At 42.5% G+C, this 24,083-nt stretch overlaps 1 protein-coding gene across 1 annotated transcript in view; it reads right to left on the reverse strand.

Annotated features, from left to right (window-relative positions):
• PPIL4 (peptidylprolyl isomerase like 4) overlaps positions 1-23,231 on the reverse strand; it is a 36,618-nt gene extending 13,387 nt beyond the window's left edge. The window contains 9 exon segments of the mRNA XM_049789347.1: positions 1,448-1,514; positions 3,494-3,618; positions 9,066-9,182; positions 12,285-12,381; positions 13,438-13,580; positions 15,425-15,542; positions 15,971-16,035; positions 16,124-16,191; positions 23,087-23,231. Coding sequence (XP_049645304.1) covers positions 1,448-1,514; positions 3,494-3,618; positions 9,066-9,182; positions 12,285-12,381; positions 13,438-13,580; positions 15,425-15,542; positions 15,971-16,035; positions 16,124-16,191; positions 23,087-23,156 — 870 coding nt within the window. The 5' untranslated portion in view covers positions 23,157-23,231.
• Between the last annotated feature and the right edge of the window lie 852 nt (positions 23,232-24,083).

Below are 24,083 nucleotides of genomic sequence, written 5' to 3' on the forward strand. Positions count from 1 at the left end.
CCAATGGCAACAGAAACTAATAGCAGGAAAAGTAGTTAGGAAGCTTGGCAAACTAATTTTCTCAGCTTACAGACTTATTTTTTTCATACAAGAGTTCTTATATTCTTGTATGACACACCGAAAAAAGGGTTTGTCCCTTTAAGAGTGAAGCAGTCTCTCAATTAGAGTCCTATATCGAATTGAAAAACAGTGGCCAGGATGGGTATAAACACCCCAGCTGGAGTAAGGGGGGGTTTAGTTGGTGGTGTTGGTGGTTGTTGTTGGTTGTGTTGATGGTTGTTGGTTGAAAGCTGCCTGAATTTTCCAACGGCTTTGCTGTAAGGACCCTGGCCTCCATGTCCACCTGTTTTCTCTATTAAGCCTGTTCTGAGAAAAGCCTGTCATTTCTGCACAGCAACAGGTGGAAAGCGAATTTGTTACAGGTCCTTTTTTTTTTTTGGGGGGGGGGGTGCCGTGGGGGTGCCCTGCAGTGATCAGAAGCTACTCCTGGCTCTATGCTAAGGGGTCACTCTTTGTGGCACTTGGGGAAACCACATATGGTATAAAGAATGGAACTGAGTTGTGGGGGCAGAGAGATAGCACAGCAGTAGGGTGTTTGCCTTGCAAGCGCTACCCAGAACCAATGGTGGTTCGAATCCCAGCATCCCATATGGTCCCTTGTGCCTGCCAGGAGCAATTTCTGAGCACAGAGCCAAGAATAACCCCTGAGCACCGACGGATGTGGTCCAAAAACCAGAAAAAAAAAAATAGAACTGGGGTCTTAAGAGTACTTAAACCCCTAAACCATCTAAACCAGGGGTCTCAAACTCACAGCACTCTGTACAACATTTTGTGGCCCTGCCCTAAGAGGAATCATTTTTGTTTTGTTTTGTTTTGTTTTGGTTGTTTGGGTCATACCCCCCAATGTTCAAGGCTTACTACTGACTGCACTCAAGAATCACTACCGGGGGTCCGGAGAGATAGCACAGCGGTGTTTGCCTTGCAAGCAGCCGATCCAGGACCTAAGGTGGTTGGTTCAAATCCCGGTGTCCCATATGGTCCCCCAGGCCTGCCAGGAGCTATTTCTGAGCAGACAGGCAGGAGTAACCCCTGAGCAGTGCCGGGTGTGGCCCAAAAACCAAAAAAAAAAAAGAATCACTACCGGCCCCCAGGTAAATGATCCACAATCCAGGTTTCGCCACATTTTTTTAATCAGATGAAAACAATATCAAACACCAATTTTTTTTTTTTTTTTTTTTTTTTTTTTTTGGCCACACCCGGCGGTGCTCAGGGGTTACTCCTGGCTGTCTGCTCAGAAATAGCTCCTGGCAGGCACGGGGGACCATATGGGACACCGGGATTCGAACCAACCACCTTTGGTCCTGCATCGGCTGCTTGCAAGGCAAACACCGCTGTGCTATCTCTCCGGGCCCCAAACACCAACTTAATACCAATAATTATGGCTTACCTTTTCAAATTCAATAAAAGCATAACAGAGGGATTCTCCAGTCTTCCAGTCCCGGATAACTTCACAACTGAAAGCAAGTTTGAAAAAAAATGCGATTTTTAAAGCAAAGGCATTCACTTTTACTCTTCAAAAGTGAAGAAAATAAAAGAGGTAAAATTTAAATTCATGGAATGACATTTCTCCAAATTGTTTCATTATTATTTATTCTACTTTAAATGTCCTATCCAGAGCTATCATCCTGAATTCCTAATGCATAAAATAAAAATTTTTAATTTTCTTTTGGCAAGAGTAAAATAAACTGCTAATTTGTTTAATCATAAATTCTACTCATGATATAATGACAGAACAGCTCATATACTGTAATGTATAGTCATATATATATAAATGCCCAATATGTTTATGCTTTGGAAATCTTGAATTTTAATGTAAACCAAGTTTAAAGCTAACCATATAAGGATAACTACTATACTGAACTAATCTCTTAATCAAGGGTTGAAAATACCTCATTTAGATCTAGGTACTGAATGGAGGTAAAGTGATAAGGATGATAACTTCAGTAACAATATTGCAAACCACAGCATGTAAAAGGAAAAGGATGAAAGAAAAGAAAAATGTCTGCCACAGAGGCAGGCAGGGGTGGGAGGGAAACTAGGGACACTGGCTGTGGAAATGTGCACTGGAGATGGGATGGTGCTGGAATATTGTATGACTGAAACTCAACTGTAACTGGGTATCACACAGTGAAATATGTTTTTAATTAATTTTAAAAAATACCTTGTTTTATCCATTTCTTCATATATCATTAATCTAACTTTAAAAGAATAAAGTATGCTTATAAGATTATGTAAGAGTTAAGGCACTTACCTTGCATGCAGGTGACTCCAGTTCAATCTGGAACAAGATCTGGAGCCCTGGCACACACACTACAAGTGAACCCTGAACACAGTGGATAACCCTTGAATGCTGCCAGGTATGGACCAAAAAAAAAAAAATGTACCCAGGGATACATTTCCCTTGCAAGTGTCAGCCCTGAGTCCAGCCCAACAGTACAAAAATAAATAAACAAAACTTTAAAAATAGTGGCCAGAACAATAGCACAGAGGGTACGGCACACAGCCGATCTAGGTTCAATCCCTAGCATCCCAAATTGTCCTCTTGGCCCTGCCAGGAGCAATTTCAGAGCCAGGAGTAACCCCTGAGCACTGACTGGTGTGGCCCCAAAACCAAAAATAAGTAAATAAATAAAATAAAAACATGAATAATAAAAGTAAATAAAACATAAGGAGAGGAAAAGTAATCACATTATAACATGTACTTCACAGTTGTTACAGTGTATGAATATAAAATAAAATGTAAATACTGAACAAGGATCTAATCGAAAATATGACATAAGCAACAGGAAGTGAGAATAAAAAACAAGATAGTCACAGAAGTAAATCCTCATCTTCCTCACTGGCAAGCAGTCAGTATATAAATTGTCTACAAATGAAAAATAAAAACAATACAGATGCGGAGAGATAATACAAGTGTTTGCCTTGCATGCAGCTAATTCAGGATGGACCCCAGACTCCTGTATGTTGTAAGGGAATAAACTCTCACTGGTCATCAGCCTGGGACCCATTCTGTCCCAGTCAGGAGCTGGGGGCACATCCTTGGTCCCCTACCACAGAAAAATGAACGCATCAGGAGGAGGAAGTCGACCCTAGCCAGCCAACAGGGCTGGTACACCTACCACAAAAAAGCTTAATTTCAAAATATGCCAGAATAAAATTAAAGTTTACAGACTCATCAAAAAATTAATTAGAAAATTGCCAATACCAGGCTGTAGTGGTAGCATAGTGATAAAGTATTTGCCTTCCACACAGCCTACTCAGGGGACAGACCCAGGTTCGATCCCCAGCATCCCAAATGGTCCCACAAGCCTGCCAGGAGAGATTTCTGAGTGCAGAACCAGGATGTGGCCCAAAAACAAAAACAATAAAAAAATGAAAAAGAAAGAAAATTGCCAGTACCTAGTTTTTCTGACTCACTACTTCGAGAGATTACCTTCTTATTGGCCCAAATCTTGAAAATATTATCTCCAGATCCTCATCTGTAGTCACTGGATTCAATTTACACACAAACAGAACATTTTCTGGAGGTTTAATGTCTGCATCTGGTAGATCTCCCACCTAAATAATAAATAAGAAGAATATAAGTCAATTCCTTCATTTATTTGTATTCTAAATACCGTATTCACGTCTACAATGCTGATTTCCTAAAACTATCCAATTTACATTCTAAACTGTGAGCTCAGAGAAGTAAATCTTATAGAAAATCTGCTGGAAAGTTCCATAGTAATCTATCAATCTCAGTGAGATTACCCAATATCCTCAAAGGCTCAACTAGCCCCAACCACAGCCCAGCAAACCTTAGATACTGACTCTAGTAACACCCTGGAGAGAGAGAACAATTATTCCAAATTGACCTGTATTGATCTCAGTTTTGCTAATTCCATTTGCCTTTGTGTTGTAATAAACAATTAAAAGTAAATGTACATGGAGGTAGACTATGGGTGGTAGGTGGGAGATTGGGGACACTGGAAGGCAAGCTCACACTGGAGGTGAGATTGCTGTTTGAACATGTAATGCCTGAAAGGACTGAATGAACAACTTGGTAAATCAGTGTTACAATAAAACTTTAAAAAAAAGACTTCTGGCCTCCCAGCTTCTTGAAGGATCTCTCCTTCCTGGGAGCCAGGAGTCTAGCAGGAGGAGGTTTGGCAGGCCCCCGCCATGCCGGAGGCCTTCTTAACCAGGCCTAGTGGGGTTGCTTCTTGAAGTCACTGGTAATCTCTGTCCAGTCTATATTTTCAAAATATAGAAAACATTAATAGTACTCACTATCATTGAATTATGTTTTTATGTATGCAGAATGTCCATTTTTTTTTTTTTAATTTGGAATTCTCTGGAGTGGTTTGTTTTTTTTTTTAATATAATTTTTATTTTGATCATAGTGGCTTACATATTGTTGACAATAATATTTTAGGTACATATTTACATAAAACCAGGGGGGCTTCCCATCCCCAAATTGTCCTCCCTAACCCTCCGTTTTTGTCCTACCTCCCATTTCCTCTTCCCTCACCCTCGGGGCGGCTAGAATATATGGTCCCCTCTGTATCTAACCTACTACTTAGTAGTCTTGCATCAGTTTGGTCTTGCTGCCTCCCTTATTTCCCCCTGTAAGTGGGGGCAGGGCTAGCTAGTTCAAGTTACGTGGTTTTGCCTGAAAAAGAGAAAGTAAATAAACTGGGGTAAGGGTCTAATACCCCGAAAATGGGTAGAATCCTTCTAGAGGTTCTCATCATCAATTTGGGAAGTGAATGAGAACAAGAAGGTGAAACACTCCACCAGTACCAAAAGAAGTGTCAAATATCCAGTGAGGACTCCAGTTATATCGATAGGCACCACAAAAAACATATAAAAAAAAAAAAAAAAGAATGTCCATTTTTACTCTGCCCTTTTGCATACCCCTTCATAAGGTCATATTTCTCTTTAACTTCCTTAACTTCTATCATCATTACTCCTCATTTACCCTTTCTAACTTAAGTACTGTAGAGTCCTAAGTCACAGATCAAAGTGGTGCCCTGGAGTTAACACCCACCCAACTATTTTAAAAGGCATAAAAAGGACACTTATGTCTCTTCAACATTTTATGGGTGTTTTCTTTGACGGCTATAACTTTTGCTGAATATTTTCTTATACAGTGATGATCCCCCCCCCCATGTTTTTTATCTTCTCTTTGTGAACTGCTCAATATGAAACTTGGTGTGAAAGAATCCCTCAGTTTAATGCTTATGTTTGAACCAAGTCATGGGTATTGTTGGAAATGTTCTTACGTCCCCATATATCTGATAGCACCATGTGGATTTATTTCTTGTTTGCTTAGGCACACTAAAATGGGAAAATACTATACATACCAATAAGTTCTTATCTAATAGAGATGGGAACACACAAATCTTGTAGTGCAATGAGACCTTACACCCTGAACATTGACATAAAGACCTGGTACAGGCCTCAGAAGAATGGGCATTCTCCATTCACCCCTGATCTAGAGAAGACATCTACAAAACATCCAAGGTTGTATATAACATCACCTGGAGGCATTCCTCTACCAGGGAAAACCCTACAGCTGCTCTGACATCGATCTACTAAAAAAAGACTTCCCTTAACACTAAGAAGACTTAACAAAAACAATGACCTGCTTACTGGACAGGGCTTGCTGCATTGCCCCTTAATTGTGAGGTTTGTCCATAACATCACCTGGAAGCAATCCTCTACCACGGAAGACCCTACCACTGCTCAGACATCGTCCTGCTGAAGAGACTTCCCTTAACAATGAGAAGACTTAACAACGACCTGCTTACAGGACAGGGCTTCCTGCATTGCCCTTTCATGGTGAGGTGAAACGAGAAGACACTCCACATCATGACTTCAATTTAGGATATGCAGATTCCAGAATCTTTAATACAGAAACATGATACCAACAACAGAGACTGTGTGAAAAGTGTGTTGGCACTATGGACAATGTCTTGGATCGGACGATAACTTGCCTGAAGCCTAGAGTTGGTCTTATGCCAGGAAACTTCAGGGGTAGGATCTCTTTGTATTTAGGCCAAGGTTATTCCTTTCCATGCCTCTCATATTTTGGTGGGCCTATGCAAACAACAATTGTCACTCTAACACCATTTTTACTGTGCTCCTTTGACTCTAATTCTTAAAATGCACCCACTTAAAATTTGAGGTTAAATGTACCCACTTAAAATTTGAGGTTAACTTAAGCTAATATGCATGTACATGGAAATGTAAAAAATACTATGCCTCTAATGTTTAAGGAGTTATGTAAGTTTTATGGCTTTAGATTGCCTTGTGTGCTGTTAAGAAATATTATAATGTGCTACAATCTGGGGACTTGAGGGACAAAGTAATTGCACATGGATTCTGTTTTATTTATCTTAACGTTCTTTGGCTGAAAGTTCAAAGTTAAGATATCAGCAAGGGGACTTCTTCTGAGAATTATGTTATGGCTGATTGTCCTTCCACTGTAACTTTACCTTGTCCTCTTTCTTTGCATCTTTTGTTCTCATAATTCAAAATAAAAAAATAAAAAATAAAAAAAAAAAGAAAGAAAGAAATCTAAGAAAGAATTCCAAATTCAAAGTTCCATTGTTCCTGGCAACAACAATATTAACAGCTAATTCTCATTGGACTCTGGTGTGAATATCACGGCTATCACATTATATTTTATGACAGATTTTTTCAATGCAAGGGAAAATAGGATAGTAGTTAGGCGGCCTGCCTTCCATGTGTCTCACCAGGGTCCACAATGGCCACCAGCATGACTGGGTGCAACCGTGGAGGCCCCTGAGCACCTACCAAGGTGCTCCTTGTGGCCCTGAGCACCTCTGGGTACACGCATTAAAGCCATCTAGTGTGGTTAGTCTAGGTTTACATAAAAATGTATACCCAAAGTAAAAGCTTTAGAGATTTAAAAAAAAAAAAAAATTAGGTAACTGGGCCAGAGTGATAACACAGCAGGTACAGTATTTGTTTTGCATGCAGTCAACCCAGGTTCGATCCCTGGCATTCCATATGGTCCCCCAAGCCTGCCAGGAGTGTTATCTGAGCACAGAGCCAGAAATAGCGCTGAGCACCACAAGGGTTTCTGGCTCCCTCCCACAAAAAAAAAAAAAAAAGTCATCTTAGGCAAGTTTGAGGAGTTAGAGCAATACCACAGCAAATGGGATGTTTGCCTTGCATGCGGCTAACCTGGGTTCAATCCCTGGCATCCCATAAGGTCCCCTAACCTGCCAGAAGTGATTTCTGAATACTACTGGGTTTGGCCTAAAAACTAACAAAAAAAAAGCAAGATAGATAGATATAAATAAATGAAAGCAACTCATCACCACCAAATCATCCTTGCTATAATATTAAAGGACTTATCAAATAAAAAACTTCTTTCCCAAAGGAGAAAGACAGGGGCTGGAGAGATAGCATAGTAGGGCGTTTGCCTTGTATGCGGCTGACCCAGGAGGGACCTGGTTCTATTGTCGGCATCTCATGGTCCCCCAGCCTGTCAGGGGCAATTTCTGAGTACAGAGCCAGGAGGAACCCGTGAGCACCACTAGGTGTGACCCAAAACCCAATCAAGCAATAAATAAATAAAGTTTAAAAAAAAAAAAAAGTAAGACAGCAAAATTATACAATGTTAGTAGCGGAAGGGAAAGCAAAACTCTGGCCCACTAAAAATGCTAAAATGAGAGCCAGCACAATAGTATAGCAGATAAGGTGCTTGCTTTGTACTGGGCCAACCTGGGTTCAATCCCCAGCAAACCCAGGTGACCTCCTGAGCCCTATTAGGAGTGATCCCTGAGTGCAGAGCCAGGAACAAGCCCTGAATACTATTGCATATAGCTTAAAAGCAAACAAAAATAAAAAATACATACCTTCCTTCTAGAGTGCACAATTTCTTTCCTTCCTTCCTTCCTTCCTTCCTTCCTTCCTTCCTTCCTTCCTTCCTTCCTTCCTTCCTCCCTCCCTCCCTCCCTCCCTCCCTCCCTCTTTCCTTCCTTCTTTCTTTCTTTCTTTTTTTGGTTTTTGGGTCACACCCGGCAACGCTCAGGGGTTCCTCCTGGCTCTACGCTCAGTAATCACTCCTGGCAGGCTTAGGGGACCATATGGGATGCCAGGATTGGAACCACCAACCTTCTGTATGAAAGGCAAACGCGCAAGCAGCTGATCCAGGACCAAAGGTGGTTGGTTCGAATCCCGGTGTCCCATATGGTCCCCTGTGCCTGCCAGGAGCTATTTCTGAGCAGACAGCCAGGAGTAACCCCTGAGCAACGTCAGGTGTGGCCCAAAAACCAAAAAAAAAAAAGAAAGGCAAACGCCTTACCTTCATGCTATCTCTCCGGCCTCAAGAGTGGGCAATTTCTATTGAAGTTTATTTTATCCTATAATATTCCATAACTACTCCAAAATTTAATCTTAATACTTCAGTTGTGAAAAATAAATGTTCTTTAATATACATAAAATTCAATCTTATAAACACTTTTAAAATAATATGAATATAAACAATTAAGGGGCAGGAGCAACAGTACTTCAGGTAGGGTATTTGCTTGATGTGGCTGGCCCTTGTTCAATCCCCAACACCCCAAATGGTACCCTGAGCCTTCCAGGAATGATTCCTGAATGCAGAGCCAGAACTAACCACTGACACTGACCACCACTGGATCTGGTCCCAAAACAAAGAAACAAACAGACAAAAAACCTATTGAAACTCAGTTTCTAAGTTTTTAAACCCCATTTTTTAAAAGAGCACTTACTACTCTCTAGAAAAATTTTTTTGTACAATAAACATATAAAACCTAATCAGAAAACAGCTTCTTAACATTTTAAGATGGTCAAAAAGTAACATTGTGACAGTAGGTCACAATAAGTAAGCATTAAATACTCGCAAAATACATGGAACCCCAAGCTGGAGGGTGTACTCCTAGGCTCCCAGAAACACTGGGGAGGTTCTTCCCAATCCTCCCCACAAAATAAAGTCAGACCACTTGAACAAAGATTAACTATCTTACCATTTCCAATAGAATAGCTTGAGTTTTGGCCTCTTTTTCTGCTTTTATTTCTTCTACTTCTTCAGCAGATCTTCCTTTGAAATCATCAATTTCTTCATCTGCTCCTATTCGCCCACTCTGTAAAGCAGAATTTACACATATGTATATATTTTAAGAATAAGAACCAGGCCGGAGCAATAGCACAGCAGGAGGGCATTTACCTGGCATGCAGCCCAACCAGGACAGACCCAGGTTCAATTCTCGGCTTCCCATATGGTCCCTCAAGCCTGCCAGGAGCGATTTCCGAATACAGGGCCAGGAAGTAACCTCTGAGGTTTGGGTGTGGCCCAAACCCCCACATCAAAAAATAAGAACCAAGGGAGCAGAGTATGGTAGCTCAGCAATAGAGAGCCTGCCCTGCATATGTGAGACCCCACGGGTCCAATCACAGTCACTGAAAATAATTAAATCTGAGACACAAGGAAGATACATACTTTAGTCCAGGGATCCTCAAACTTTTTAAACAAGGGGCCTGTTCACTGTCCCTCAGACTGTTTGAGGGCCGAACTATAGTTTAAAAAAACTGGGGCCGGGGCCCGGAGAGATAGCACAGCGGCGTTTGCCTTGCAAGCAGCCGATACAGGACCAAAGGTGGTTGGTTCGAATCCCGGTGTCCCATATGGTCCCCCGTGCCTGCCAGGAGCTATTTCTGAGCAGACAGCCAGGAGTAACCCCTGAGCACTGCCGGGTGTGGCCCAAAAACCAAAAAAAAAAAAAAAAAAAAAAAACTGGGGCCGGAAAGATAGCATGGAAGTAAGGCATTTGCCTTGCATGCAGAAAGTCGGTGGTTCCAATCCTGGAAGTTACCAGTATTACAATGGGAACTATGGGCTGCTTTTGGTGGATCATATTTTGAGGAACCCTGCACAAGACTGAAAGGCTGAGTCAAGAGACAGAGAGAAGAAGGGGAGTAGGAGAGTGCAGGCACATCCCACACATACGCACTAAGAGTCCAGGATGAGTCGAATGCTAAGCAGTACTGGCAGCAGTGACAAGCACACCCGGCAGGCCACATGTAGACTGCCATAGTTGGGGGACCCCTGCTTTAGTCCATCAAATATTAAGAAAGGCATGGAAATCAAATTTTAAACTTTGAAATGTTCTTTAATATACATAAAATTTAATCCCATGATCACTTCTAAAGTGATATTGAATAGAAACAATTGGGGGGGGGCAATAATACATCAGTTAGGGCATCTGGCTTGTATGCAGCAAACCTGGGTTCGATACTCTGCATCCCATATTGTTCCAGAGAGCTAGTAAAAGGAACTAAGGTACTAAGACTGCACACTACTAGCTCTGGTTCAATCCCAGCACTGCATTCAGTCTCCCAAACACCACTATGAGCAGAGGTCTCAAACTCAATTTACCTGGGGGCCGCAGGAGGCAAAGTCGGGGTGATCCTTGAGTGCAAAGTCAGTAACATTGAACATTGAACATTGAATATTGGGGGGTTTGACCCAAACACCTAAAACAAAACAAAACAAAAAAAGATTCCTCTAGGGCAAGGCCACAAAATGTACGAAGGGCCATTTGGGGACACGGGCCTCGAGTTTGAGACCCCTGACTATGAGTAACCCAAAATCCAAAACAAAAAAGCACTGATAACTGATTTCAGTTAATTTGATAATAGTATTCACATTGACTTTATAATATCAAAATGTATAGAAATCAAACATATTTATAGCAGTTAATTAAATAAGAAGTCAGTGATCTTAGATATTAAGTAATAGATCCCATTCTGTGTGTTTTGGTGTATCTATCCTACTACAAAGGTAATTGGGTAAGCAGACCTCTAACTTTAAAAGATGTGGAGGAGGGCCAAGTGATAGTACAGTAGGCAAGAAGTTTGACTTGCATGTAGCTGACCCAGATTCAATCCCTGGCACCCCAAATGGTGTCCCAAGTCCACTCAAAATGTTCCCTGATCACAGAGCCAAGAACAAGCCCACAAGGTGCAGCCCAATAAAACAAAACAAAAAAAAAAGAATCAGGGCCCGGAGAGATTGAAAAGCGGCGTTTGCCCTGCAAGCAGCCGATCCAGGACCTAAGGTGGTTGGTTCGAATCCCGGTGTCCCATATGGTCCCCCATGCCTGCCAAATGCTTTTTCTGAGCAGACAGCCAGGAGTAATCCCTGAGCATCGCCGGGTGTGGCCCAAAAAACAAACAAACAAAAAAAAGAATCAAAGACTAAAACATTTTCTATGTCTATATCACATTTCCATATTTAATTTTTTGCATAAAAGACTTAACAAAAGTGTTAAGGAAACATAAAATAATTATGGGGCCAGAGAAATAGTATAGCAGGTAAGACACTTGCTTGTCTTACTTGCATCTAACCTAGATTCAATCCTCAGCACTCCATATGGTCCTCTGAGTACACCAAGAGTGATGCCTGAGTACAAAGTCCTAAGCAAAGAGTAATTTCTAAGCCCTAAACAAACAAACAAATCTGGAAGGAAGCTTGCTTTTACAACACCATGTTTTCCCTTGAATGCAGTGTCTCAATTACTTGTCACTATATTTCTTTGCTTATTTCCACTTTGGAGAAACATATATATATCTCCCTCCCCTCACATCTTTTTAAGTTTCAATAAAAATTTTCCACCCACCCACCCACTCACTCACTCACTATGAGACCTAAAAAGATAGCTAGAAAAGTAAGACTCTCTCTAAGTGACACTAAATTTATTCTAGTAAAAATGATAACCACGGGGCCGGAGAGATAGCATGGAGATAAGACGTTTGCCTTTCATGCAGGAGGTCATCGGTTCGAATCCGCGTCCCATATGGTCCCCCGTGCCTGCCAGGAGCAATTTCTGAGCCTGGAGCCAGGAATAATCCCTGAGCACTGCCGGGTGTGACCCAAAAACCACAAAAAAAAAAAAAAAAATGATAACCACACAGATGAAATGTTTTAACACACTAAGAAGCTGGAGGAAAAGATAGCGGAAGTTAAGATGTATTGAGTATCATGTGGCTGATACTGGTTTGACTCCCAGCACCGCATATGATCTCCCTGAATACAGGGTCCATACATGAATCCTGAGCACAGGAGTAATCAAGAGGAGCATGGATGTGGCCCTCAGGGCCCTAATAAAATAAAATAAAAAGGGAACAAATGTATATACAAAGTATTAATATTCATGAACATTCCATCAAAAGAGAAATCTACTTACATCAAGTTGTTCTCTTGTAGGTTCTGGTGACCGATCAGGAATTAATAAATCAGGAGGGTCATCAAATGGATCATCTAAAATCACTGTATGATTTATCCTTACAAAAGAAATCCAAGTCAAATTTACTTTTATATTATTTCATCTATTTTAACAAATGTCTTAAGTCTTTTTTTTTTTTTTTTTTTTGGTTTTTGGGCCACACCCGGCGGTGCTCAGGGGTTACTCCTGGCTGTCTGCTCAGAAATAGCTCCTGGGGCCCGGAGAGATAGCACAGCGGCGTTTGCCTTGCAAGCAGCCGATCCAGAACCTAAGGTGGTTGGTTCAAATCCCGTTGTCCCATATGGTCCCCCGTGCCTGCCAGGAGCTATTTCTGAGCAGACAGCCAGGAGTAACCCATGAGCACCTCTGGGTGTGGCCCAAAAACCAAAAAAAAAAAGAAAGAAATAGCTCCTGGCAGGCACTGGGGACCCTATGGGACACCGGGATTTGAACCAACCACCTTTGGTCTTGGATCGGCTGCTTGCAAGGCAAACACCGCTGCTGTGCTATCTCTCCGGGCCCCATGTCTTAAGTCTTTACAATGTCTAAAAAGCATAAGCTCTTAAATTTTATTGTATAAGGATGTTACTAGAATATTAGTGATACTGGTTTTTGTTTGCTGCATTTATTTTTCTGCATTACTCTAAGATGTAATATGCAAATTTCAAAATTTTAAGAGTTTTTTCCTACTGTTCCATAATCAGTATTTTTTTTTAGTTTTTTAGTTTTTGGGTTACACCCAGCGGTGCTCAGGGGTTACTCCTGGCTGTCTGCTCAGAAATAGCTCCTGGCAGGCACGGGGGACCATATGGGACACCGGGATTCGAACCAACCACCTTTGGTCCTGGATCGGCTGCTTGCAAGGCAAACGCCACTGTGCTATCTCTCCGGGCCCCATAATCAGTATTTTAAAATCACAAAAAGAGTAGTTCTTCCCAACAAAAGCAAGTATAAATAATTCGTACAAGTATAAAAAAACAAAAGCTTTTTAGAAGGACTCTAACAGTTCTATATTAATTTACATTTTAGAGTTACGTAGCATCTAACTCTATTGGACACTGTCACCATAGCTTAAGATATTGCAGAAAATTCAGTCAATAAATTTTAACCACACCTGATATCCTGATAAGGTACAAAGTCCTTGTCAACAAAGGTCTCATTAATTTTCTTAATTATATCCATGCCTTCCGTCACTTCACCAAACACTGTATGAACACCATCAAGGTAATCTAGATTATCTCCTGTGGTAATAAGAAACTACATAAAAAGACACAGAATTTTTAAAAATACATACATATATAAGTCACATGAAAGCAGTTTATCTAGTTTAATCCTCAAATAATCCCATTGAAAGTGGCTGGAGAGAAGTACAGAGGGAACACAGAGAGAGAGAGATAAGGCCTTGTACGCAGCGAACCTGTGTTCAATCCTCCACACCTCATAGGGTCCCTTGAGCCCAATAGGAGTCACAGCTAAATGTGGCCCCAAACCAAAAAAAAAAAAAAATTCCAATGAGTAGATGTTTTCCTCCTTCACTGCTTAAATGTATTGAAGCTGAGTCACTTTATACTTTTTACTAAGTAGAAACAAGTGGGTAAACAAGTAGAAATGTGTTCATCTAAAAAAAAAAAAAAAAAAAAAAAATCATGAGGGGGCCGGAGAGATAGCATGGAGGTAAGGTGTTTGCCTTTCATGCAGGAGGTCATCAGTTCGAATCCCGGCATCCCATATGGTCCCCCGTGCCTGCCAGGAGCAATTTCTGAGCGTGAAGCCAGGAATAACCCCTGAGCACTGCCGGGTGTGACCCAAAAACCAAAAAAAAAAAAAAAAAAAAAGAAATGTGTTCATCTTTTGCATATTGAATAAAAGGTGTTCAACCTGACCAGTTGTAAAATAAGTAAAAAACATTAAGAGGATGTGTTTATTTGGGTCACAATGTGAATAGTGAAGATCCCTAGATGATGAAATTGTGGGTAGTGTTATTTTGTACATTTTTGTATTATCAACATTCTTCAAAATGGATAAAGAACACAGAAAAGAACTAAATTACCAAAGTTTATATATATTTACACAAGTAAATACATTTTATACATTGCACAGTTTTATACATTGTGCAATTTTTCCTTCTAACTGCTAGCTGAAACTCTTTCATTCTGGGGTAATTTAAAAAGACAGCTGGGGGAAAAAAGATAACATTGAAGGCCAGAGCAACAGTCCAGCAGGTAAGTTGCCTGCCTCACACTCAGTGGACTCGGGTTTGCTCACCAACATTCCATATGGTTTCTTGAGCCCATCAGGAGTGATCCTTGAGCACAGAGTCAGGAATCAACCCTGAGCATGGCTAGATGTCGCCAAAAAACAAGTAAAAATAAAAGATAACTTTGTGGGGGGCCAGAGAAATAGCATGGAGGTAAGGCATTTGCCTTGCATGCAGAAGGTCGGTGGTTCAAATCCTGGCATCCCATATGGTCCCCCGAGCCTGCCAGGAGCGATTTCTGAGCACAGAGCCAGGAGTAACCCCTGAGTGCTGCCGGGTCTGACCCAAAAACCAAAAAAAAAAAAAAAAAAAAAAGATAACTTTGTGAATTAGAAAAGCAGTCTAACAAAGAACAAAAAGAAAAAAATAGAAAAGCAGTCCAGCAGCAGAGTCCTTGCCTTACATGTGTAAGGCATGGTTTTTATCCCCAGAACTGTCCAAAACAGAAAACAAACAAAAATCAATTAAATGAAATTAAAAAAGAAAAAGATAACAATCAGGGAGACAGGGCAAGGCGCTTGTTTTGCACAATGTAGCTGAATCTGGGTCAATCCCCAGCACTGCATACAACAAAAAATAATGTCAGTAAAGAAGAGATAATGCTGGTTCCTGAGAAACAGTACAGGGTAAAAGGCTCTTGCCCTGCACCCAGCCTATTCCAGTTCAATTCCCTGCAATATACTATAGTCCCTTATGCCCCATAAGAGTGATCCCTCAGCACAGAGTCAGGAGTGAGCCCTGAGCACCATCAGTAAATCCCACCACCAAAAACAGAGGGCAGTAACTGGCAGCTCCTCCCACATCGTCTATTCCACTTAAAACTCCTTTTCACCTATATTCTAACCTGTGATCCATGCTGGTCACTGCCATTGTTCACCATAGATACAGTGCCTTTCTTCTTGTGTTTAATTCTCGGCACCTTCTCCACCTCAAAAAAGCTTGCTTGATCACCATACAGTTGACTGAAAGCACATACAGTGAGATTATGTAAGAGCAGTGCTCTCAGCATGAATTACAGAAATACTGACAACATATTCAGTTCCCTGCTCTTTATAGAAATGTCACTATGACTCCAAATACTTTTCATTTTTGGCTCTATTTAGAAAATGTATATTTTAACTATATTTTAAAATGCAGATGAAAATAAACCATATTCTCAACAATATTGAGAAACTTTTTAAATTTTAGTTCAATAAAATATCAAAGAACTGGGCCAAAGTAATAGCACAGCAGGTGGACTGTTTGCCTGGCCTGACTTGGGTTTGATCCCGGCACCCCAGATGGTCCCCCAAGCTTCACGAGGAGGGATCCTGAGCACAGAGCCAGGAATCAGCCCAAGCATCACCAACTGTGGCCAAATACAAATAATTTAAAAAATAAAGGAACTTACCCAAAAACAGATTCTCCTCCTCGGCCCGTCCCTGTAGGATCACCAGTCTGTATGATAAAATCCCTCTACAATATATAAAATACTTTTTTAATTCAAAATTTGATCAACGGTTTCAATTTTAAAAACAGATATAACTAATATCCACCAACTCACCTGCACATTGTGAATAAGGCAATAATTATAATATTTTATTTTACATAGCTTCAGGAAATTCAAGCAAGCTGAAACAAAATAAATATTAAATTTATCAGTATCATACAAAAATTTTTTCATGCATATAAAAGCATCAAGATCTAATTTCTAAAATTAAAAAAAAACAACACTCTACAGGACCAGTGAGGTGGCGCTAGAGGTAAGGTGTCTGCTTTGCAAGCGCTAGCCAAGGAAGGACCACATTTTGATCCCCCAGCGTCCCATATGGTCCTCCCAAGCCAGGGGCAATTTCTGAGCACTTAGCCAGGAGTAACCCCTCAGCACAAAACAGGTGTGGCCCGAAAAAACAAAACAAACAAACAAACAAACAAAAAAACACTCTACAAGTCAGATTCAAAACCCTGAGAAAGCAGAATGCCTTTAAAATGGCAACATACAGGCTGGAGTGATAGTACAGTGGATAGAGCATTTGCCTTGCATGCAGCTGACCCAGGTTCAATCCCCAGTATTCCATATTGCCCCCAATCCTGCCAGAAGTAATTTCTGAGTGCAGAATTAGGAGTAGCTGGAGCGCTGCCAGGTGTGTCCCAAAAACCAACAACAACAAAAGGCATTAAATTATCTTTTTCTTCTCTTTTGTCCGTATTTCCTGAATTCATACAAGGTATACATTTACTAGGGATAAATAATTGTTCATTAAAAGATTGGTCTTGGCTGGTCCAATGGCAGTGGTTTATCAGAACTTATTAGTATCACAAAAGTTGGTATATAACCCCCCACTGCTCAATTTGACTGACTTTAAAAAAAAAAAAAAAAGATCGGTCTTGTAATAAAAAAAGGAATTAAAAAGGATGCACTGATGTGATGGGACCCAGAGATCTGAAGTGGGTATAAATTATATATGTTAGAGAAAATCAAATACCTAGGACCACTTTCTTCCATTGTGATTAAATGTTCCTTAATCAAAAACCCATCCAATTATTATATATCAACTGTCTTAGATATACTTCATCCAATAAAAATTGAGTTCCTGGGGCCGGAGAGATAGCATGGAGGTAAGGTGTTTGCCTTTCATGCAGGAGGTCATCGGTTCGAATCCCGGCGTCCCATATGGTCCCCCATGCCTGCCAGGAGCAATTTCTGAGCCCGGAGCCAGGAACAACCTCTGAGCACTGCCGGGTGTGACCCAAAAACCACACACACACACACAAAAAAAAATTGAGTCCCTTCTAGGTGGTTGGAAACACACACACACACACACACACACACAAAACATAAAATGTCACAAGTGGCCAGAGAGATCTCAACAGACTGGAGTGCATAATTTACATGCAGGAAGCATGAGTTCAACCTGGCACAGATTGGTTCCATAAGGACAATGACCCCTGAGCCCAAGCCAGGAGGAGCCTCTGTGGATTGCTAGGAGTGACCCAAAATAGAAAACAAATTAAAAAAATAAATAAAATGCCACAAGAGTTTAACAGTTCAAAGCAGAAACTTGTAGGGCAAGTGAAACTACAGCAAGGGCCTGTAAAGAACAGTGAATAGAGGGCCAGTGAGGTGGCACTAGAGGTAAGGTGTCTGCCTTGCAAGTGCTAGCCACTGAATGGACTGCGATTCAATCCCCCGGCATCCCATATGGTCTCCCCAAGCCAGGGGCGATTTCTGAGCGCTTAGCCAGGAGTAACCCCTGTGCATCAAACGAGTGTGGCCCGAAAAACCAAAAAAACAAAACAAAACAAAAACAAAAAAGAACAGGGCCCAGAGAGATAGCACAGTGGCGTTTGCCTTGCAAGCAGCCGATCCAGGACCAGAGGTGGTTGGTTCGAATCCCGGTGTCCCATATGGTCCCCAGTGCCTGCCAGGAGCTATTTCTGAGCAGACAGCCAGGAGTAACCCCTGAGCACCGCCAGGTGTGACCCAAAAAAAAAAAAAAAGAACAGTGAATAGAATGGTGTAGACTAGAATAGTTGGGCTCCAACCCAGATACTCTGAATAAAGAATGAGTCTGCTTGGGATGAGGAGGAGCAAAAAAAAAGCAGAGAGCCAGAACAGCAATAAGCTGCTCGGGATAGGAAGCTTAGCTGAAAGACAGCAAGAGACAGACAGAGCTCCTGAGAGAAAAGACATGTATTACACAGACAGCACAGAGGCTCACAGCAGAGAAAAGCCAAGAGAGAATAAAGTGAGCTGACACCGATGAAACTTAGACTGTTTGTGAACTATTTCTCTGCAATTATCCTTTTTTCAGAACCTCCGGCAAAGAGCAGCCTCATTCAACACGTGGACTCTGTTTAGACTTCACATTTTATTTTTAATCAACGCAAATAATAAAAATAATAAAGAAGTATTTTAGGGACCAGAGTAATAGCACAGTGGGTAGGGCTTTGCCTTGCGCAGTGACAAGCTGGATCCGATTACAGCATCCCATATGGTCACCCCAAGCTTGCAGGAATGATTTCTGAGTACAGAGGCAGGAGTAACCCTTGAACACAGCCAGGTATGGCCCCCACAAAAAAAAATCTAAAAAAACTCAAAGTAAAAACTGATCACTGACATAAAACTATAGCATTCATTTGTGGGATATTAGGCAAATATAGCCACTGATTAAATGTTTTTGCGATGATGGGGGTTTGGGCCACACCCAGTGATGCTCAGGGGTAACTCCTGGCTATGCGCTCAGAAATCACTCCTGGTAGGCATGAGGGAGGGACCATATGGGACGCCAGGGGATCAAACCGTGGTCTGTCCATCCTAGGCGGGCAAGGCAGATCCTTACGGCTTCTGCCGCCCCCACTCGGACCCCAATCCTCATAAGACTATTTTGTTAAAAGCCTGTAGTTTTAAGCCGACTGCTAGTCAATTAAAAGGAATGTTGATTTGGGACATCTCTAACGGGTTTCAGTGATTTGCTAATTTTTTACCTCCGATATAACATTGAAGTATGGCCTGAAGTAGCCATGGGTTGTTAAAAAAAAAGCTTTACAAAGTAAAGACTTACATCTCTTTCAAGTAAGTTTGTCTATTTATTTGGGGGGGGGGTTGGGTCACACCCAGCAGTGCTCAGGGAGTCACTCCTGGCTCTACGCACAGAAATTGCTCCTGGCAGGCTTGGGGGACCATCGGGGATGCCGGGGATTCAAACCACCGTCCTTCTGCATGCAAAGCAACCGCTTTACCTCCATGCTATCTCTCCGGCCCTCAAGTTTGTCTCTTTTACTGCCCTCTTATAAAAATCTGTTTCTTAGTCAGACAAGAGATATGTTTTACTTTGCAAGAAAAAATGTGAGCTTTTTTTTTACATAACATAAAAAACTGACTGGCAGAGACCGGAGAGAGAGCATGGAGGTAGGGCGTTTCCCTTGCATGCAGAAGGATAGTGTGTCAAATCCCTGCATCCCATATGGTCCATTGTGCCTGTCAGGGGTGATTTCTGAGCATAGAGCCAGGAGTAAACCCTGAGCACTGTCAGGTGTGACCCAAAAGCCAAAAAAAAAAAAAACCTGTGACTGGCAAAAATTCTGCATATATACCCCCCATATTCCTGTAACAAACTAGAACACACTCTTCTCCCACACAAGTGTGTGTGGCTCCCGTTATCATAAACTGCTAATCCCTACACACACTTTCCTGAGAGGATTCCAAGAAATTCTCTAATGTATCCAGACCAAGACAGCTGTAGCAGAGAGAGAGAAATCTGCCATGGGAAGGACAGGAAGAAAATGTGCCATGGGAAGGACAGAAGAGAAAATGGAGACATTGTAAATGTGCATGGTGAAGGGATGGGTGTAAAACGTTATATGACCAAAATTAAACCAGGAACAACTTTGTAACTATTTCGAAGTGATTCAATTAAAAATATTTGTTTATTAATATCTTTATTTAAGCACCATGATTACAAACATGTTTGCAATTGGATTTCAGTTATAAAAAAGAACACACCCCTTCACCAGTGCAACATTCCTACCACCAATGCCTGCGTCTCCCTATTCCCCCAGCCCCTCTCTGTATTTGAGACAGGCATTCTACTTCTCTCACTCATTACCACTGTCATGATAGTTGTTAATGTAGTTATTTCTCTAACTGCACTCACCACTCTTTGTGATAAGCTTCATATCACAAACTGGTCCTTCCAGCACTCATTTCTACTGTCTCTAGATTATTAACATACTTTTTATTTTCTTAAATCCCACAGATGAATGAGACTATTCTGTGTCAATTTACCTCCCCCTGACTCAGTTCACTCAGCTTAAGTTTCCATGTCCATCCATTAAAATAATTTTTAGGGGCCGGAGAGATAGCATGGAGGTAAGCATTTGCCTTTCATGCAGAAGGTCATCAGTTCGAATCCCCGGCGTCCCATTATGGTCCCCTGTGCCTGCCAGGAGCAATTTCTGAGCATGGAGCCAGGAGTAACCCTGAGCACTGCGGTGTGTGACCCCAAAAACTACAAAAAAAAAAAATAATATAATAATTTTTAACTGTCATTGACACCATTGACACACCTGCCTATGTCTAGTTCTGTACGTTTTAAAGTTTTATATAGTAAAAATGTAAAGGAAGAAAGAGGAAAGAAGAAACTAAGCCTGAATATGTTACTACATATTAGAAAGCAGTGATATATAAAGAGTAAATAGCCTATCCCATACCAATAAATATATTCAAACACTGCATTTTCATTACTGCAAGTTATCTCTGCAGAAACACTACTTATCCTAGTTCTGTGCTCACTTGTACCCAATTCTCGTTGTTTAATTCCTTCAACTTCAAGGAAAATGGCCCACTCATTTGATAGCTGCTGCTACACACACACACACACACACACACCACACACACACACACACACACACAAAACATAAAAACACACATTAAAAAAAAAACAGAGGCCTGGAGGATAGCACAGCGGGTGTTTGCCTTGCAAGCAGCCGATCCAGGACCAAAGGTGGTTGGTTCGAATCCCAGTGTCCCATATGGTCCCCCGTGCCTGCCAGGAGCTATTTCTGAGCAGACTGCCAGGAGTAACCCTGAGCACTGCCGGGTGTGACCCAAAAACCAAAAAAAAAAAAAAAAACAGAAAAAATCAAGAAATAAGTATAGCTCTCTGTATCACCCTTGAAGTCTCTGGATCTCACCATACTTAAAACAAGCCCCCCACCCACCCAAAAAGAAACATAAAGCAATCAACTAGTTTATTTAGTCCACCTTGAGCTAAGTTTCTACTACCTACATAAAATGGTTCCTTGCCCTCTTGGAATTTTTCTTTTTTTGTCCCCTGGAATTTACATTCTTGAGGAGATAAGACACACAAGTAACTTCAGAAAGGGGACTGAAAATAGCTCCAAGGAATGGGGGGAAAGTAAAAGGCATGGGTTTCTTCCCTGGCAAGTTTCCAGGAGCACTGCACAGAGAATTGCCATAGGCACCCTCTGGGTGAAAAAGAAAGAAAAAATCATAATGGGTGAGACAACACACATGAGAGGCGCTCGGTCTGCGTGTGGAAGTTCGCATAGAGCATGCAGTGAGAACAGACACAGAGTACCCTTACATGTTTCAATAAACTGCATTCCAAGGGGGGAGATATCTGTTCAGTTTCTCCCCAGGATATGATACATTCTATGCTCTACTGCCAATTATCTTGCTAAAAGCAAGAGTGGCCAGGCCTGCAAATGCAGCTTTTAAAGTGTACCGTTTTTTCCCACATATAAGACGACTTTTGAAACAAAAAGTCAATCTAAAAGTATATCCCGAAAAATGTTTCAATATGCCACTAAACGAAAATTGTCTGAATATTGCCACAAAACGAATTTTCCAACTCGATCCTGCACCAATCACTGCCAAACTACTGGGACCACCTCTCTAACTCGGCCAATCCAAGCAGGCTTTTTATGCATGCAAATTAGACAGTGTTCTGTACCGAATCTACACTGTCAAAAGCCTGCTCAGATTGGCCAATCAGAGAGGAAGTCTATGACAGTATAACCTTTGAACCTTTGCTTGTTGAGATTGGCTCACTGTGGTACATACAGTTGCAGCACAGGAATGTTCTGTCTGATACAGCGATTATAGACCTAAACCTATGTTTTAACTGCAAAAGTAGGGGTCGTCTTATACACCCAGTCGTCTTATACGCCGGAAAATACAGTACATATATATGTATATATTATTGGAACCTTACTAAGTCAATGCAGGGATGTGTAACTTATAGAAAAGAATTCTGCAAAAGAAAACTTCCAAAACAAACTTAGGAAAAACTTCCCTCTCCATCCCCCAGCATGTGGTCTTTCCAGGGAACCATTCCAAGCTTCTGCCTTCTGCCTTCTGCATTCCTGGCTCGCTAGGCTCCTGCGAAGCCCCATTGGACACCGGCTTCCTCCTGTTTCCATAGCAACGCCGCAGCTTCCAAAAGTTCAAAGGGTTCTGGAGGCCTGTGGCCACCAGGGCCCCAAAGGGAACATTTAAAAATAAATAAATAAATAAATAAAAATCAAAGCTTCAAGGCAGTTAAGTCTCGCAGACCAATGAATGGAGGATCGGTTGCCGAGGAAGGGTCGGTCGGTGCCCACGTCGGGGCAGCCCTTCTTCCTTCCAGCAGGGCACAGCCATCCCCTGCTCTCGTGCAAGACTTCGCCAAAGCCAAGGTCCGCGTCTATGCAGACTGCACTACTGTGCGTGGAGATGCCGGTGCGCATGCGCATTCAGACCCGCCCAGCTCGCCCGGGGTGACCACCAGCTCCCTGGCACAGACACAGACACAGACACACGGACACACACACACACACACACACACACACAGACACAGACACACACACACACACACACACACACACTCGGCGGCGGGCGGCGGCCGCGAAGCCCAAAAAGCCTCAAGGGACGGTCGCGGGACTCGCCCGAGAAGCGGGGACGCGGGGGGGAGGGAGGCCGCGCGGCCCGGCAAGAAGGCGTCAGGGCAGGGCCGGGCCTCACCGCGCGGCCGCTCCTCCGTGTACAGATCGATGACGACGTCGCCCAGGGTGGTCTCCAGGAGCACCGCCATGGCGTCTCCTCCTCCGACGCCGGCTCAGCAAGCCCGGGAGTGAGCAGCGCAACGCGACGTCCTCCTCGGCTCGCGGGTCTGCCGGCGCTTCGCCGACTGCGTCATCGCTCCGCGACGCCTGCTACGCCATCGCCCCGCGGCGTGTCTTTGCGTCATCTCCCCGCGACAGCACCTCTTCCGGTCGGGGCGTGGCCTCGGCTGCTCCGCTGCTGATTCGGGGCAGCGTCTTAGATATAGCACGGAGGGATGGCGTTTGCCTTGCATCCAGAAGGACGGTGGTTCGAATCCGCCCATATGGTTCCCCCTCATCCTCGAGTGATCTCTGATTGCAGAGCCAGGACTAAACCCTAAGCACTGCAGAGTGTGCCCCCCCCCAAAAAATGAGCCTTTAAACGTGCAGTTGAACACCCAAAAGATAGTGAGCAGGGACTTCCTTCCATTGCAGGCATTTGGTGTGTCCTTACAAGAGCTAAAAGCAGACTGCACCCCCAAATCGTTACTGATGGGGTCTTTCATTAGGAGACATGCTCTTGCTGAGCTTCTGCTGAGCTTCATGCAACGCTTATTCCAAGGACTCTAGACCTCACTTGGAAAAGGCATCTTTTTTGTTTGTTTGTTGGGTTTTTTTGGGGGCCACACCCGGCGGTGCTCAGGGGTTACTCCTGGCTGTCTGCTCAGAAATAGCTCCTGGCAGGCACGGGGGACCATATGGGACACCGGGATTCGAACCAACCACCTTTGGTCCTGGATCGGCTGCTTGCAAGGCAAAAGCTGCTGTGCTATCTCTCCGGGCCCCAAGAAGGCATCTTTAAAAGATGTTTAGAAGCATCAATAACTTCATTACCCACCAGAATTGACGTTTTAAATTATTCTCCAAGATATTACAGGTATTAAAGCACCCCCATTTGCCTGTCATCTGTTTTACTC

This window comes from Suncus etruscus, chromosome 15 (genome assembly GCF_024139225.1).
Source record: "Suncus etruscus isolate mSunEtr1 chromosome 15, mSunEtr1.pri.cur, whole genome shotgun sequence".
Taxonomy (NCBI): Eukaryota; Metazoa; Chordata; class Mammalia; order Eulipotyphla; family Soricidae; genus Suncus; species Suncus etruscus.